The following is a 13,322-nucleotide window of genomic DNA, read 5'->3' on the forward strand; positions in this document are numbered from 1 at the left end:
AGCCGCACTTGGACCAGCAAAGAGCCGCACGCGGCTCGCGAGCCGCGGTTTGGCCACCCCTGGTCTAGAGTATCGCCGATCTCGGGGAGCGTTTAGAGGTCTTACTTTGTTACAGCATTGAGTAGACGATATTCCACACAGAATCTCAAGGTTCCGTCCTTCTTCTTTACGAACACAAGTGAAGCCCATGGACTGCATGACGGCTGAATGATGTCCTCATTGAGCATTTCCTGAACCTGTTCTTGGATGACCTCCCTCTCTTTCAAAGAGGCACGGTACGGAGACTGGTGGACTGGGTGCACGTCACCGTCGGTAACAATGTGATGTTTTGCCATTGCTCTTGTTGCGAGCTTTCGACGACGTGGCAAAGCAGCCACTGTATTCAGCGATTAGATCAACCAGTTGCCGCCGCTTTGGAGCTGGGAGCACGGGGTTGATGTCGAGCTGCGGCGGCGACGTGCTCTCGTGCTCTGACGACGAGTTTTCCTCAGGTATCGTAACGACCACGGGTGGCGCTTGAAGTTCCTCGACGTAGCCCACGGTGGTACCCTGTTAGGTGCTGCGGCCTCTCTTGAAAGTTCGCCACGAGAACAGCTGTACGTTCTTCTTGGAGGTCCGTTACACCTCGTGCGACGCCAATTCCTTTTTCAAGCAGCAGTTGGACGCTGCCTTTCAGAAGAGCTTCACCACACATCGCTGTGTCAGTTATGACGGTTACAGGTACGCTCGACCGCGGCGGTAGGTTCACGTGGTCGGCAATAACTCGGATCGCTGTTGGCATCGTATTAGGCCCTACCGGTGGCAGAATAGGCTTTTGCAGCGTCAACTGGTTTGACCCGAGGTCGATGACGCGATCATACTTGCAAAGACTTGCAAAACGACGAACTTCACAGGGCATGTCTCACCATGGAGCTCGACGAAAGCAGTGCATCTCCCGACTGGTGTGATGAGGCGCCCTCCGGCGGTTCGTATTTGAGGTCCATCCCGTGGCGTTGTCACATTTCGCAGGCGGTGAGAGAGCCTCCCACTCAGACGGAGTTGCCTGCTCCGCTGTCCATAGTGCCGATGTGTCGTGGCCATCGATAACAACGTTTAGGTTTTCGAGCACCGTTGCAGCAGCGTCGTTGCGATGCGTGGCATCGGGTGAGTGGGAGCACTCCGGCGCTCTTGGAGGCTCTTTACTTCGGTCGTCTTCGGCAATGCGACCTGCAGGCGTTGCCGCACTTAGTTATCCCGACGAGATAGGGGAAACAGGCTGTCCCACCCGGAGCGGCGGAAGGGTGAAAGCGCACGTCGTGGCGACGGCGAACGGGAACTGCGTTGTAGAGTCTGCACTGGGGACAGAGGTCGTCTGAGGTACTCCTCGATATCCCAAGGCGGTGTCGCGGGCCGCTCGGCGCAAACCTTCGCAGGCCCATTTGTCGGTACGGGCACCTCCAGTAGATGTGGTCGACCTCGCCGCAGTGATAACACAGCCGTCATCGATTGGCCGTGCGCCACATATCTGTCTTTCTAGGCGCTGGTTGTTCGATGCGGACAAGCTGGGGCTGCCTTTCACGGTGCCGGAAAGTCTGCGTCGCTGGTAGGTCACGTCAAGGTGGCTTCGAATACTGCCGGGCAGCTGGTGCCGGTCTCCCAGCTACCGCGGCGTAGGTCAGAGAGGGTTCTTCGGGTGCTGGTACGCTTGCAGGAGCCTCCAGTTGGAATGCCCGCTGAACTTCCTCGTGGACAACTTTGGCTATCTACAGCGAAGAAGCCTGGTTGACAGCGTGCAGTAGCTTCTCGATTTCCTCCCGGACGACGTTCCGGATGATCTCGCGGATGTCCGGGGTGTTGCTGCTGTACGGCGAGAGGGCAGCGAAGGCGGGAAGCGTCTGGTAGTGGGAGGACCGTGCTTCAAGGGCACGTGCGATGATTGTGACCTCAGTGATGAAACCTTCGACGGTGGCAGGCGGGCTCCGCACAAGGCCTCCGAAGATGTTCTCTTCCATTCCCCAAATCAGGAACCGCAACTTTTCCTCTTCGGGAGCGTTTGGGTCGGCGCGGTTCACGCGGCGAAGAACGTATTCAACAAAGCTTGTGACGCTGTCGTTTGGCCCTTGGCTTCTTGCTTGGAGAAGTTCTTTAGACCGTTGACGTCGCTGCTGGCTGGCAAAGGTGCGTCGAAGCTCTGCCTGAAGTCTACCTACGACGAAATTGACGCTTCATTGTTTTCGAACCAGGTGCACGCCTCTCCTTTCAGAGCGAAGTAGACATTCAGTAGGCTCTGCTTAGGCCACGATCTGTTGAACCGGGCGACGCGCTCGTACTGCCTCAACCAGTCGTCCACATCTTCATGAAGATCGCCACTGAAGTTCACCAGCGCCCGTGGTGGGCCCTGCACATAGACGATGGATGTCGGTGGCGTTCTATCTTGCTGCGACTTGGTGTTTATCTTCGGCGAGTTCTTCTTCCTCGGCTCTTCTGGTAGTTGACCGAACTCCGGAGGCTGGCCTTGGGTGCAGCGACTGGCTCGGGTCGCGGGGTTCGTCGACGGGGATTAGTTTTCTTGGACTTGAGAAAGATCGGGCCCGACAGATCTTCTGAGGGGTACGCTTCACGGGCATGGAATGCGGTACCCCGCTCCTCCACCAATATGTCACGAATGACAATTGAGGAGGCGACAAAAGCTGAAGATAACTAAACGTTTAATAAGGCGAACCTGTGCCCACAACAAAATTGAAAAAGGCTAGCGCCGCAGGCGTCCATGGCCGCGAAAGTGCAGGATCGAACGCTCGCCTCACGGAGCCCCTTATGTACCCATGTGAATCTCTGGAACATTTGGCGTAGAACGTCCGGCGCGTTAAACATTCGTACCTCGATCAGATGACAAGGTTTTCGACCTTACGAGAGCACTAAATTGAAAGAATAAATAAAAGACACGCCACTCCCAGGAATCGAATCTGGGACCTCTGCACGAACGCCAAGCACGGTAACCACTCGGCCACGCACGCACTTACTTAGCGACGCGCGTGGCAATATGGTCATAAATCTCGCCTTGTTCATGGGGCTATTGGATGTAGACTTGAAATACTCATTGAGACCAGGGAAACTGAGTTCAATTGCTGCCCTTGCCCGTTTCGATCAGGATGAGCATCGTACAATTGTGCGGTCGTGTATCACCACGCGGCGCGATGCGTGTTAAAGACCCGCGGGCAGCACGTCGTACTGCACAGGTTAAATGTGTCCCCTACAGCGTTACCGGCAAATGAAGCGGGGCTTTTGCGACAGGGATACTGCACGCGGGGCAATCGTGCTACACCCAACCAATGTTCCCATACCTCAAAGGCAGACCGACGTTGCGGTGTCTAAACAAGAAAGTCAAATTTGGTGTGGTTTGGCATATAAAAACACTTCCGATAAAAAACAACCTGTTTTTTCCTTCGTTTTTAGACCACTCGGGGCTCGAGTCGTTTGAAAATCAAAGTTCAGAGAACTCGGGTGAGAGACGAGCTGATAAAGAGTGAGAGTGAGAAATACAAAGTGAAAAATAGAGACAACGCGAGAGGGGGTCGGGGAAGGAAAGGCTAAGAAGTCAACAACCCTTCGACTGACCTACATTTCCCTCTGTAGTAATGACGCTTTGCCGCTCTGGCTATTGAGGAAAGAGAACGTGATTCCGCACACGGGTTGCTTCTTGTTTCATTCAAAGTAGAAGGACAACCGCGGCTACTTTTGCTGGAAACGATTATCTAGCCTAAAGTTACTTTAAAGTAAAATATTCGTTGAAGTAAAATGTTCGTTTAAGCAAAGCATTTGTTGAAATGAAATGCTCTTACAAGTAAAGCATTCGTGAAAGAGGAGTCCTCGAATACTCTACTGGTCACGAGGCTTCTCCGTAACGCTATGGAACTGGTTGGGTCTAGTTTGTTCATATGATTTAAATGGTTATTAAACACTAACTAAACACAAACGAAAAAAGAACTATAGACCAACCCGCGGCCCTGACGTCATGCAGCTTCGGTGGCGCTGTCGGTGGCACAGCGCATGCGCAGACGCTTCACTCCTCCCAAATTTGTTTTCTGCTCACGCGCAGTGCCCACACCTGGTGTGGGCAAATGCGGGCTTGTTTGTCAACAGCGTGTCGGTCTATAGCGTACGCTAAAGACACTTAAGACTGTTTATGAGTAGAAATGCGAAAGCATTCCTGCATGCATCGCATTCCTACAAGCGGCGCGCCACGTCTTTCTTTTTCACACGTCGCTCCGGCGGTGACATGACGCTCCCCCACTGCGCAGGCGCGGCAAACCCCGCCCGCTCCACGGCTTCCGTGACGATGCATCTGATTTGCTGCGCTTTTGGCCAATGGGAATTTAACTGCCGTTTCGCTGCTACAGACGGTTACGGACAATGCCGGCTTCGCTCCATAAGACAGTTAATGATTTTGCATTAATCGGAAATACGCACTTTAACGCCTGTCATTGTCATACGTGTTTCTTATTTGGTCCATGTTTCAATTCGCGCTTTTTAACCTTTTAAAGTATATAAAAGCGACCACGCGCGGCGCTCGCGTGGACAAGAGCGCTCAAAGCACCACCACCTGGACTGACTAAGGCCTCTCTAATACCTCCTCTTTACATCCCGTGACGTCAACCGATGTGTCCGGCTTCTCAGGTCATCTCGACTCGGCTCGACAAAGCCGAGCCGCCGGGCAAGTATCAAAACCAAATCAAATCAAAGTTTATTTAACATCACCAAGTACAAAGTACTAAACAAATGATCTATGGAGCTCTGACAAAAAGCCGCAAGGGTGCGGCTTGACTGGGTCTGAGCCCCCTCTGCATATGCATAGTCCCATTGCAATGTAAAAAAACAAGCAAAGAAGATTCGGCAACAGCACTGGTAATGATACACAATAACAAACGAGTAACGCAACATCAGCATCACTTAATTACTAAACATTAAACAATCAATGCACACGAAGATATACAAGGTGAAACAATAGATCTAGATATATAAACTGCATGGAACATGAAACACTTATTTTTCATTTCTAATTATAAAGTGAATTTAATACAAATGGTAATGTGTAACATAAAGATTGATTTTTGTAATTCGTACGTGCATGAGGAATGATCCATGTTTCACTGTGACGTGTGTTATAAATGTTAGTGTTTCTTGTTAATCTAGATAATTGTTCTATGTTGTTGTTATTTAGTTTTTTGCCGGCATAGTACCTCTTAAGCAGTATATCATATATAAAAAGTGAACTGGACGTACCTTAAGACTTTTAAAAAGTGGTTCGGTATGCGCATCGTAGGGAGATCCAGTGATAACGCGCACGGCTTTTTTCTGTAGTAAAAAGAGTTTAGTAAGGTTTGACGTGGTTGTAATCCCCCAAACTAGGTGGCAGTAGTTGATGTGAGAAAGAAACAGGGAATTGTAAATAAGCAATTTTATATTAGTGGGTAGAAAAATCCGCAACTTTGTAAGAATACCTACAACGCGAGAGAGTTTATTGGCAATTATTTCAATATGTTTGCTCCAAACTAAGTGTTCTTCAAATACAACTCCTAGGCTTTTAACTGAGGACACAATATCCACAGTAGAAGTCCCAATCATGAGGGGGTTCTCAATATTTTATTTCTGATTTTTAGGTCTGAAAAGTACAGCTTTTGTTTTGGACTTGTTAATAGCTAGTGAATTCAACAGGGTCCATTGGTTTAATTTATCGAGAAAATTATTTGCATGATTTATTAATTGTTTAATATCGGAAGAATTAAAAATTAAACTGGTGTCGTCGGCATACATAACAAATTGGGTATCATTATCAATATTTATTACGTCATTAATATATATATTAAATGACAAGGGCCCAAGGATGCTACCCTGGGGTACCCCGGATGGAATCGCTTTGATATCGGACATCTTGTTGTTTATAACAACAAGATGTCCGATATCAAAGCGATATTAGAGAGTTTTAGTAGATCGTTCCGATACCTCCGATAGCCCCGATAACGATACTATGCATGCGCAAAGAAGGCGGTGGCGGAGTATCGGGTATCGTTATCGGAGTCATACTAGTCCATTATTTATTAAATTGAATATTGTACAGATTCCTAATCAGTATTATTATAAACTTTTTATTGCATTGAAAAGATCTTTTCGCCAAAAAGAAAATATATTCATATCTATTTCCAACCTTCGGATGAGGGAGGTTACTTATGAAACTAGGTCTGCAGACGCATGGTTAGTGCCGCACTCCAGAACGAACTACGGAATTCAGACATTGAAATATATAGTACCTCGTTTTTTTAAATCGCCTGAGTGAGTTGAATGTAAATGTTTTGAATGAAACCATAAAAAATGTACGTTCCATGTTTTTGAGAGAGTGCCCCTGGAATTTGTAAACTTGGCTAAATCGATTACTTTTCCCCCTTCCCCCCTCCCCCATCTAATGCTGTTTATTTTTGTGCTATAAGTGTGATGGTGAAAAAAACATTTGTATGTACATGCTGTCCTCTTTCGCTGCTGTGGGCAGGCAGAGGCTCGTCAAGCAACAACTGAGTTGCTTTTTTCTCTGTCTCACCTCTCCAAACGGAGAGAAATAAAGAGTTTGAGTTTGGAGTCATGGGAACGATCTACTCAAACTCTCTATTAGCTAAAGCCCCTTCATAAAATTCACGCTTCGCGTTTCTTCCAAGTAGCGACAACAATTGTTGTGGAACACGCGCCTCGAGAGAGTGCTGTGCCGCCATTCGGCTTATTTCGGTGCTGCGTCGAGTGGATAGGTGACTGATTGGGCTAGCGCACACCAACTCGGAGCACGTGGAGCGAACGCTCGCGCTGCAGAACCCGGGGATCCTGAGTTCAATCCCTACCCCTGCCTGTTTCGATCTGGTTGAGCATCGTACCGACGTGCGGTCGTGTATCACTACTGCGTGATGCACGTTAAAGACCCCCGGACAGGGGTTGTACTGCACTGGTTAAATTGCTCATCTACAGCGGGTAACCATGTCACCAAGTTCTGGCAGAGTAACCTCAGGCTGTATAAACATACACATAACACAGAAAAGTGCTACGGCGCCATTTGCTTCCCAAGGCTGCACGAGGCACGGACCTCGTGTTTTTCGCACTTGACGATTCTTGTAAGTCAGATCCAAATATCAAGGGGCTCTAGTTCTAACCCACGCTGTTCGCACTTCGTCAAATACGTTGTCAAATTCGTAGAATACGCCGTCGTCAAAGGTAGAAGATATTTAATGTGTATGTACACACAGCTTCGAACGTCTAGATCGTTCCGTGTTTCGTGGGGGTTCGTCGTCGTCTTTCCTTTAGTGAGCTCTCGTGCGGAGCAGAATTCTAACACTGGACTTGAATCACTTAACGTTTAGTCATTAAAGAAAGGCACGTAGAAATACCGTTGCATAAAACGACTTGCAATCCCATAAAACAAAGCAGTAGAGTAGTTGTCAAGACAAATTACGTTCTGCAAGTTCAACAAAACGAAGACTAATCGAAACCGTTTCCTGCTTATTCTGACCTCAAATTCCTTTCCGTGCAGGTATCCAGGGGCCCACGTTTTTCGCACATTCCTTTCATCTCACAGTATTACACATCTTATCACACACTGTCAAGTACTGATCATCCCGGTCAAAAATCACTTCGACCATATAAACGAATTCGATGAAACGCACTTCCGCATAGTCTCCTCCGCCATTGCGGAATGACTGAAAAATAGAGGAGATGGCAGGCGGCCGGACCCATAGCGTGACGTCATAAGAAGAGCGGAGAGGCCTTAAGGTCTAGGTGGCGTTGCTCAGAGCCGCCGATCTAGCCGGCACCGCTTGGAGCCTGTCAACGAGAAGTCTGTCCTAAATAAACTGCACAAGCTTCCACATCTGATGCGATCTCCAAAATGATATCGTTTTCATTTCGTTTTCGTATCTCAAACTGACTTTTTCATCACCACCATTACCGTAATACTTCATCACTACAAGCAGTGCCATCCAGTAGAGGCACTGCAAACCCGTAGGCTCAACTGTCTAGCTTTCTTTCGCTTGCAAAAACATAGTTTTTTTTTCTGACGAACGGACGACAAAGGGACAGACATGCACGTCTCAATAAGATTGTGCGTAGTTTCTGTCGTTAGAAGTCTATAAGAAATGACCGGTACTTGCGTAGATGATAAACTACAGGCGTATAAAGAAATTGTAGTGGAGATTGTTTTTGTGAACACTCGTTACCGCGATTTAGAGTAGCGTACACAGAGTGAAGGGGCCAAACAAAAATTTCCCCTTAAAGGAACACTGGGTATTTATGCTCGCCAAGGTTTTTATCCCAGAAAACGATTTGCGGCTCGAAATTCCTTTTCTTTCCGACCGAAAGCAACCGATCGAGAACTTGCCGGTTTGAGTCGCACTTACTGTATTCTCCGTGGCCACGGGCCGTTTTTTTACGGTTTAGGTACAACCACCAAATATAATCAAAGTCGTTAAGTCATCGAAGGCACGCACACAATTTTAAAAATATAAAAGAAATATGATACCCATTTTGTGGCTTATAAACGGCTGCAAATGCGCTGTTTGTGGAAAAAAAAAAAAAGTAGCCCAGCCACTTGACTTCCGCCTTCCCTCTCCTCCTCTAGATTTTATCTTCTTCCCCAGCACAGTTTCGGTTTCGGTTTCGAGCAGTATCGTTTTTCGACTTCATTAAAAATATATGTGACGCTGAAGCGAAATATTGATTGGTTAGTCTTCTGACAACCATAATGAATCGTCTGGCAAAATATTTAAAAAAAAATTATTTTTAGGGGTGTCAGGGTCCCTTTAAAGGGGCACTCAAGTGGAATCTGATATCGCCTATTTATGGTGATAACCCACAAGCAGTAAACATGCTAAAAAAAAATACGCTCATGGGAGTCCGATTTCCCTATTCAAAGTCTCATCAAGGATCGTGATCCGACCCTCTTTTAGACACACCCCGCTTTCGGACGGCGTTTTTAAACATCAATTGCTGCTCCCCCCCCCCCCCCCCCCCCCCCCCCCCTTGCGGCTCCTACACATAAATATTTTCATTTCTTGTCAAAATATATTTTACACCGCGCCTAAAAAAAATAATAATAGTAACGTTCAGAATCTCCACGCAGTTAACTATTTTCATTGGTCTCATTATATGGAAATGGCGGAGACTCGAAAACGGCCCTTCAAAAGAAAATTGTGTCAGTGTATTTCTATTGCTGTGAGTTTACTGGACGTTATGGCATCTAGAATTCGTCATTTTATAGGAAAATGCCTCCCCCCTCCCCCCCCCCCCCCACACACACAAAAAAAAAAAAATTTTGTTATTAAAAATAAGCCTCTTCAAAACGCACTTGAGCGAACCTCTAAAGAAAGTGGCGCACCTAGCGGCAATTTTTTGTCCTTAACCAAACTTTAGCCAACGTTTCCTGACCAGTAGCGTAAAGAGAGTCTGATTAAAGTGACGGATTCGTTAAAGTAAAATATCGGTTAAAGTGAAATATAGGTTAGAGTGAGGTATTAATAAAAGGGTGAAATATTACTCAGCTCGCATTTTTTCGTTGTTGTTTTGTTTCATTTGAACGCAGGCTAAGACACATGAAATTTTAAATTTTACACTAGAACGGAGATACAAGGTAGATCGTGTATGTTCCAGCGCAATTATAAATTTTCTTAAGGGCTCGCAAATTGAGAGCTACAGATAGTAGTTTCGAAACTTTTAGTAGTGATTGAGCTGATCTCTTCTGGAAAGATTCGCTTTCCGAGAATTTATTTTCAGGTGATGAAAAGAAATATATATATTGAAAAGAACAATTCCAGTGTAAGACAATTGAAAACGAGTGTGTTGGTGAATAGATACGAACACTTCAAAGGATAAAACATCGAGGACGGGGACGGAAACAGGAATTCTTTCAAAGAAGTCCTCGATGTTTTCTCATTTCGAGAATCCAGTGGAAAAGATGGCAGAAATAGACTAACTCTAACCGTTTAGTCATTTTTCCCGTTTTAGTAAAAATATACGTTGCTTTGACAGTGAATTCGATCTACTCAAATAATAAATTAAAATACATATCACGTTAGCTATTATGTAATATATATTTTCCCAGTTCATGTGGACGACTGGCACGTAATAGCGGAACTGAAACGAGTAAGTCAATCTCTCACTACATAAATTCATTTTCACTGCTTGTTCCATTACACTGAACAGTAATTAATCAACCTTGTCAGGAAGCAGCGCGCCCAGAGCGATAAATATTATATAAACTCTGAAAACGCCTTTCGTTTACGACATAGTATGTCCGTGCAAAATCGAAAAGCTCTTCGGTGTCATCCATAGTATCGTGGCACAAGTTTTCGGATTCCCTGGTCATATAAGTCTGTCACCTGGGGCTTGCGTACCTTTGTCATATTCATCGTAAAGACACTTGTACTACTGAAGTGTGATGTAATAATTTCGTCAAGTAATGATTTTAGAACTTAACGATGTGTTGCAAGATAATAAGTTCTAAAGCGTCGGTTCCCCGGGATATTTTCATTCGCTCCTTCTACCAAAGCGTTTGCGACCAGAAAAGAGACGTCATGCTGTTACGCAGTGCGTCATGAATGCTCCCTTAACCTTCATAAAACAATCGAAACCGTTCTCGCACCATTGCTTCGTCCATTGTGTTTCTAGTTCCTGACAAGGTGAGAAGGGTAGGGAGAATCCTCGGTGGCGCCGCCCCTTAGCGCGAGCTTCCTACCTTCAAAAATGCTTCGGCGTCTACGTGCACCTGGAGCCCTGGTGCGCAGCCTAAAGCACGGCGGAAGGCACGGACCTCGTGTTGGATGCCGCGGGCGTTAGAAAAACACGCACTGCCGTGATCATTCCTTACCAACTATAGTCTGCACAAAAAAAAAAACGAAAAAACTTCCGATTGATATTTCATTGTCTGCATGGTCTGATATTGGTCGCATTCAAAACTCTCATCACAGACCAAACTTCGGATGAGGAAGTGCAGTTCTATTTACTTACACAAGACTACTGTAAAGTATAAACCGCAAAAATATTTTTTTTATATGACGTTAAGAGATATCTTAATATTAATTTAAAAAAAAAAGACTGCGCATGTGCAACCGGGTAGTGAATCGTTTTGCGAAAGTCGCTTACCCTCTGGGTATGTTTTATACAAAAGTTGCCCCTTTTAGCTGCCCATTCTCGAACACGCCCTTTTTTCGTTCCGCCGTGCTTGGCCCGCGTGTGAACGGTGAATATCGAGGGACACAAAATTGTTATGGAGAGTAAGGCAAGCGACAAAATACGTTTTGGTACCAACTGTTTGTTCTCATGTCGTAATTTCTAGATATTTACTTCAAGATCATCGAAGACATGGCCAGATGACAAGTTTTTACGTTTCATTACTGGCCCGTGCCAATAATAAACCCAGTAATATCTTTCTCTGCAGAATTTCGTCGCTCCAACTGACATTAAATCACCCCAAAATAAGCGAGGGAATTTCCAGAATTCATTGAGATGTATAAAAGTCAATCTATTGAGACTCTAAATTATAAGCGGTTAAATATACCAAACCCAGTCGCCGGTCACTTGTTCTTCTAACTTTTCCTAATAAAAAAATAAAAAAAGTATTTAGTATACTTTATATGTGTACACATCTACAGGGTGTCACAAAAGAAAATTTACACGGTCTTTTTTACCGCAAAAATAAACTAGGCATCGCCGAACGCTCATTCTCCGCCCAAAGGTAGCCCTAGAGGTCACAACCAGATGCCAAAGTTTCAGCCCGATCCGATAGCTTAATCAAAAGTTATAAGTGATTTCCTGAAAATTTCAATGGGAAAATGGCGGCCGACGGAGTTTTCAAACACATGGTGCTCTATTGCACTAGAAACCGAAAACGGGCAAAAATGGGCTCCATTTTCCCATTTAACTTTTTCAGAAAATCACTTATAATTTTTTATTAAGTTATCGGATTGGGCTGTAACTTTGGCATCGGGTTGTGACCTCTAGCTCTACCTTTGGGCGGAGAATGAGCGTTCGGCGATGCCTAGTTTATTTTTGCGTTAAAAAAGACCGTGTAAAATTTCTTTTGTGACACCCTGTAGATATTGCGCCATGCTAAACTTCGACAAGACAAAAGATGCCACTTCAGCTTGCTTGCCACGCAGCTGGGTGTTTCTCATGAAAGGCCTATGGACTGTATTCATACTGTTATATTACCCAATCGAGTTTGCGGCCCGAATTCGACACGAGCACTGCGTCCGCTTTCGGCTTGAACTCACGATCAATCGGAGTTTCACTAAGTGAACATGAGCTCCAAGCAAATGCCGGCGCTGAGTGTGGCCGCGTCGGCCGAAAGCTGCGTCAAGAACGAACAAGTACTTTCTTGTCAACCACTAGGGTCGTGAGAGTTAGATCTTCTCTCAAATACTGACATCAAATAGTGTAAATCAAATCAGTTGGTCAGGGTCAATTCGCTGGGTCTACAGCTCATTACCCGCGTTCATACCTGGATCTCGTTGAGCTTCCTCTTCGATCCCTTTTCGAAAATCCTCGATGTCAGCGGGGCTAACGAGGTACTCCGTCTCGCCGAACGTGTCGCCGTTCTGTTGCTGTTCAAGCTGAACCATGGCCTAGCCGTCACGCTCAGCTGCGTAGCACCCCGCTCTCGACGCAAGAAGGTATTCGTCGTGACAGCTTCACTTTCACTCACTGTCAGCCGGCTTGACCGCCGGTGAAGCTTGACCGCACGTGAGCTGAAGTGATAGGTCTCGTAGAACACACGACGTTTATACGATGGCTCGCTAGAAACAGCCGACTTCAGCTGAGACGGTCGCAATTTAGGTTCGCTGTCTCGCAGGCGGCAAGAAACGCGACTGGCTTGGACGAGTTTAGGCACCTCCGTCGAAATGGCCTCGTCTGGGGACGAAAGGACTCGAATCGCGCCAATAATTGAAGTCAGCCGTCTACTAGAACATCACAGATCTCTCGGGTGACTCAGCAAAAAACAACAACAAAAAAGGAAGAACACTGGACCACAACGAACGCGAGCAAGGTTCAGACGCGAGCAGACGACAAGGAACGCGGAGTCATCGTCTGCGAGCAGACGCTAAAAACGGTGCGCGCGCTGTTTTCGGTTTGCGATAGCAGAAGAGGCATTTCGGCAGGTTTCTTCCTGGGCCGACGCCGTCCGAAACCTGTTCTTGCGGAGCGTATGGTCACGTGACTCGCTACGCCATTTGCCTCTTTTCCTCCACCCCCTCTCTCTCTCTCTCGGCGCCTTTTCCGCTCTTTTCTTTTTTCTCACACTATTTAGTTTCTATGTTTGT

At 46.3% G+C, this 13,322-nt stretch overlaps 1 protein-coding gene across 1 annotated transcript in view; it reads right to left on the reverse strand.

Moving 5' to 3' along the window:
* LOC8031585 (motile sperm domain-containing protein 2) overlaps window positions 1-12,623 on the reverse strand; it is a 111,913-nt gene extending 99,290 nt beyond the window's left edge. The window contains exon 1 of the mRNA XM_029985572.4: window positions 12,503-12,623. Within this exon, the coding sequence (XP_029841432.3) occupies window positions 12,503-12,623 (121 nt within the window). The remainder of the gene's footprint in view (window positions 1-12,502) is intronic.
* Window positions 12,624-13,322: the final 699 nt, after the last annotated feature.

The sequence above is a fragment of the Ixodes scapularis genome, unplaced genomic scaffold (genome assembly GCF_016920785.2).
Source record: "Ixodes scapularis isolate PalLabHiFi unplaced genomic scaffold, ASM1692078v2 PGA_scaffold11__112_contigs__length_91849675, whole genome shotgun sequence".
Lineage (NCBI taxonomy): Eukaryota > Metazoa > Arthropoda > Arachnida > Ixodida > Ixodidae > Ixodes > Ixodes scapularis.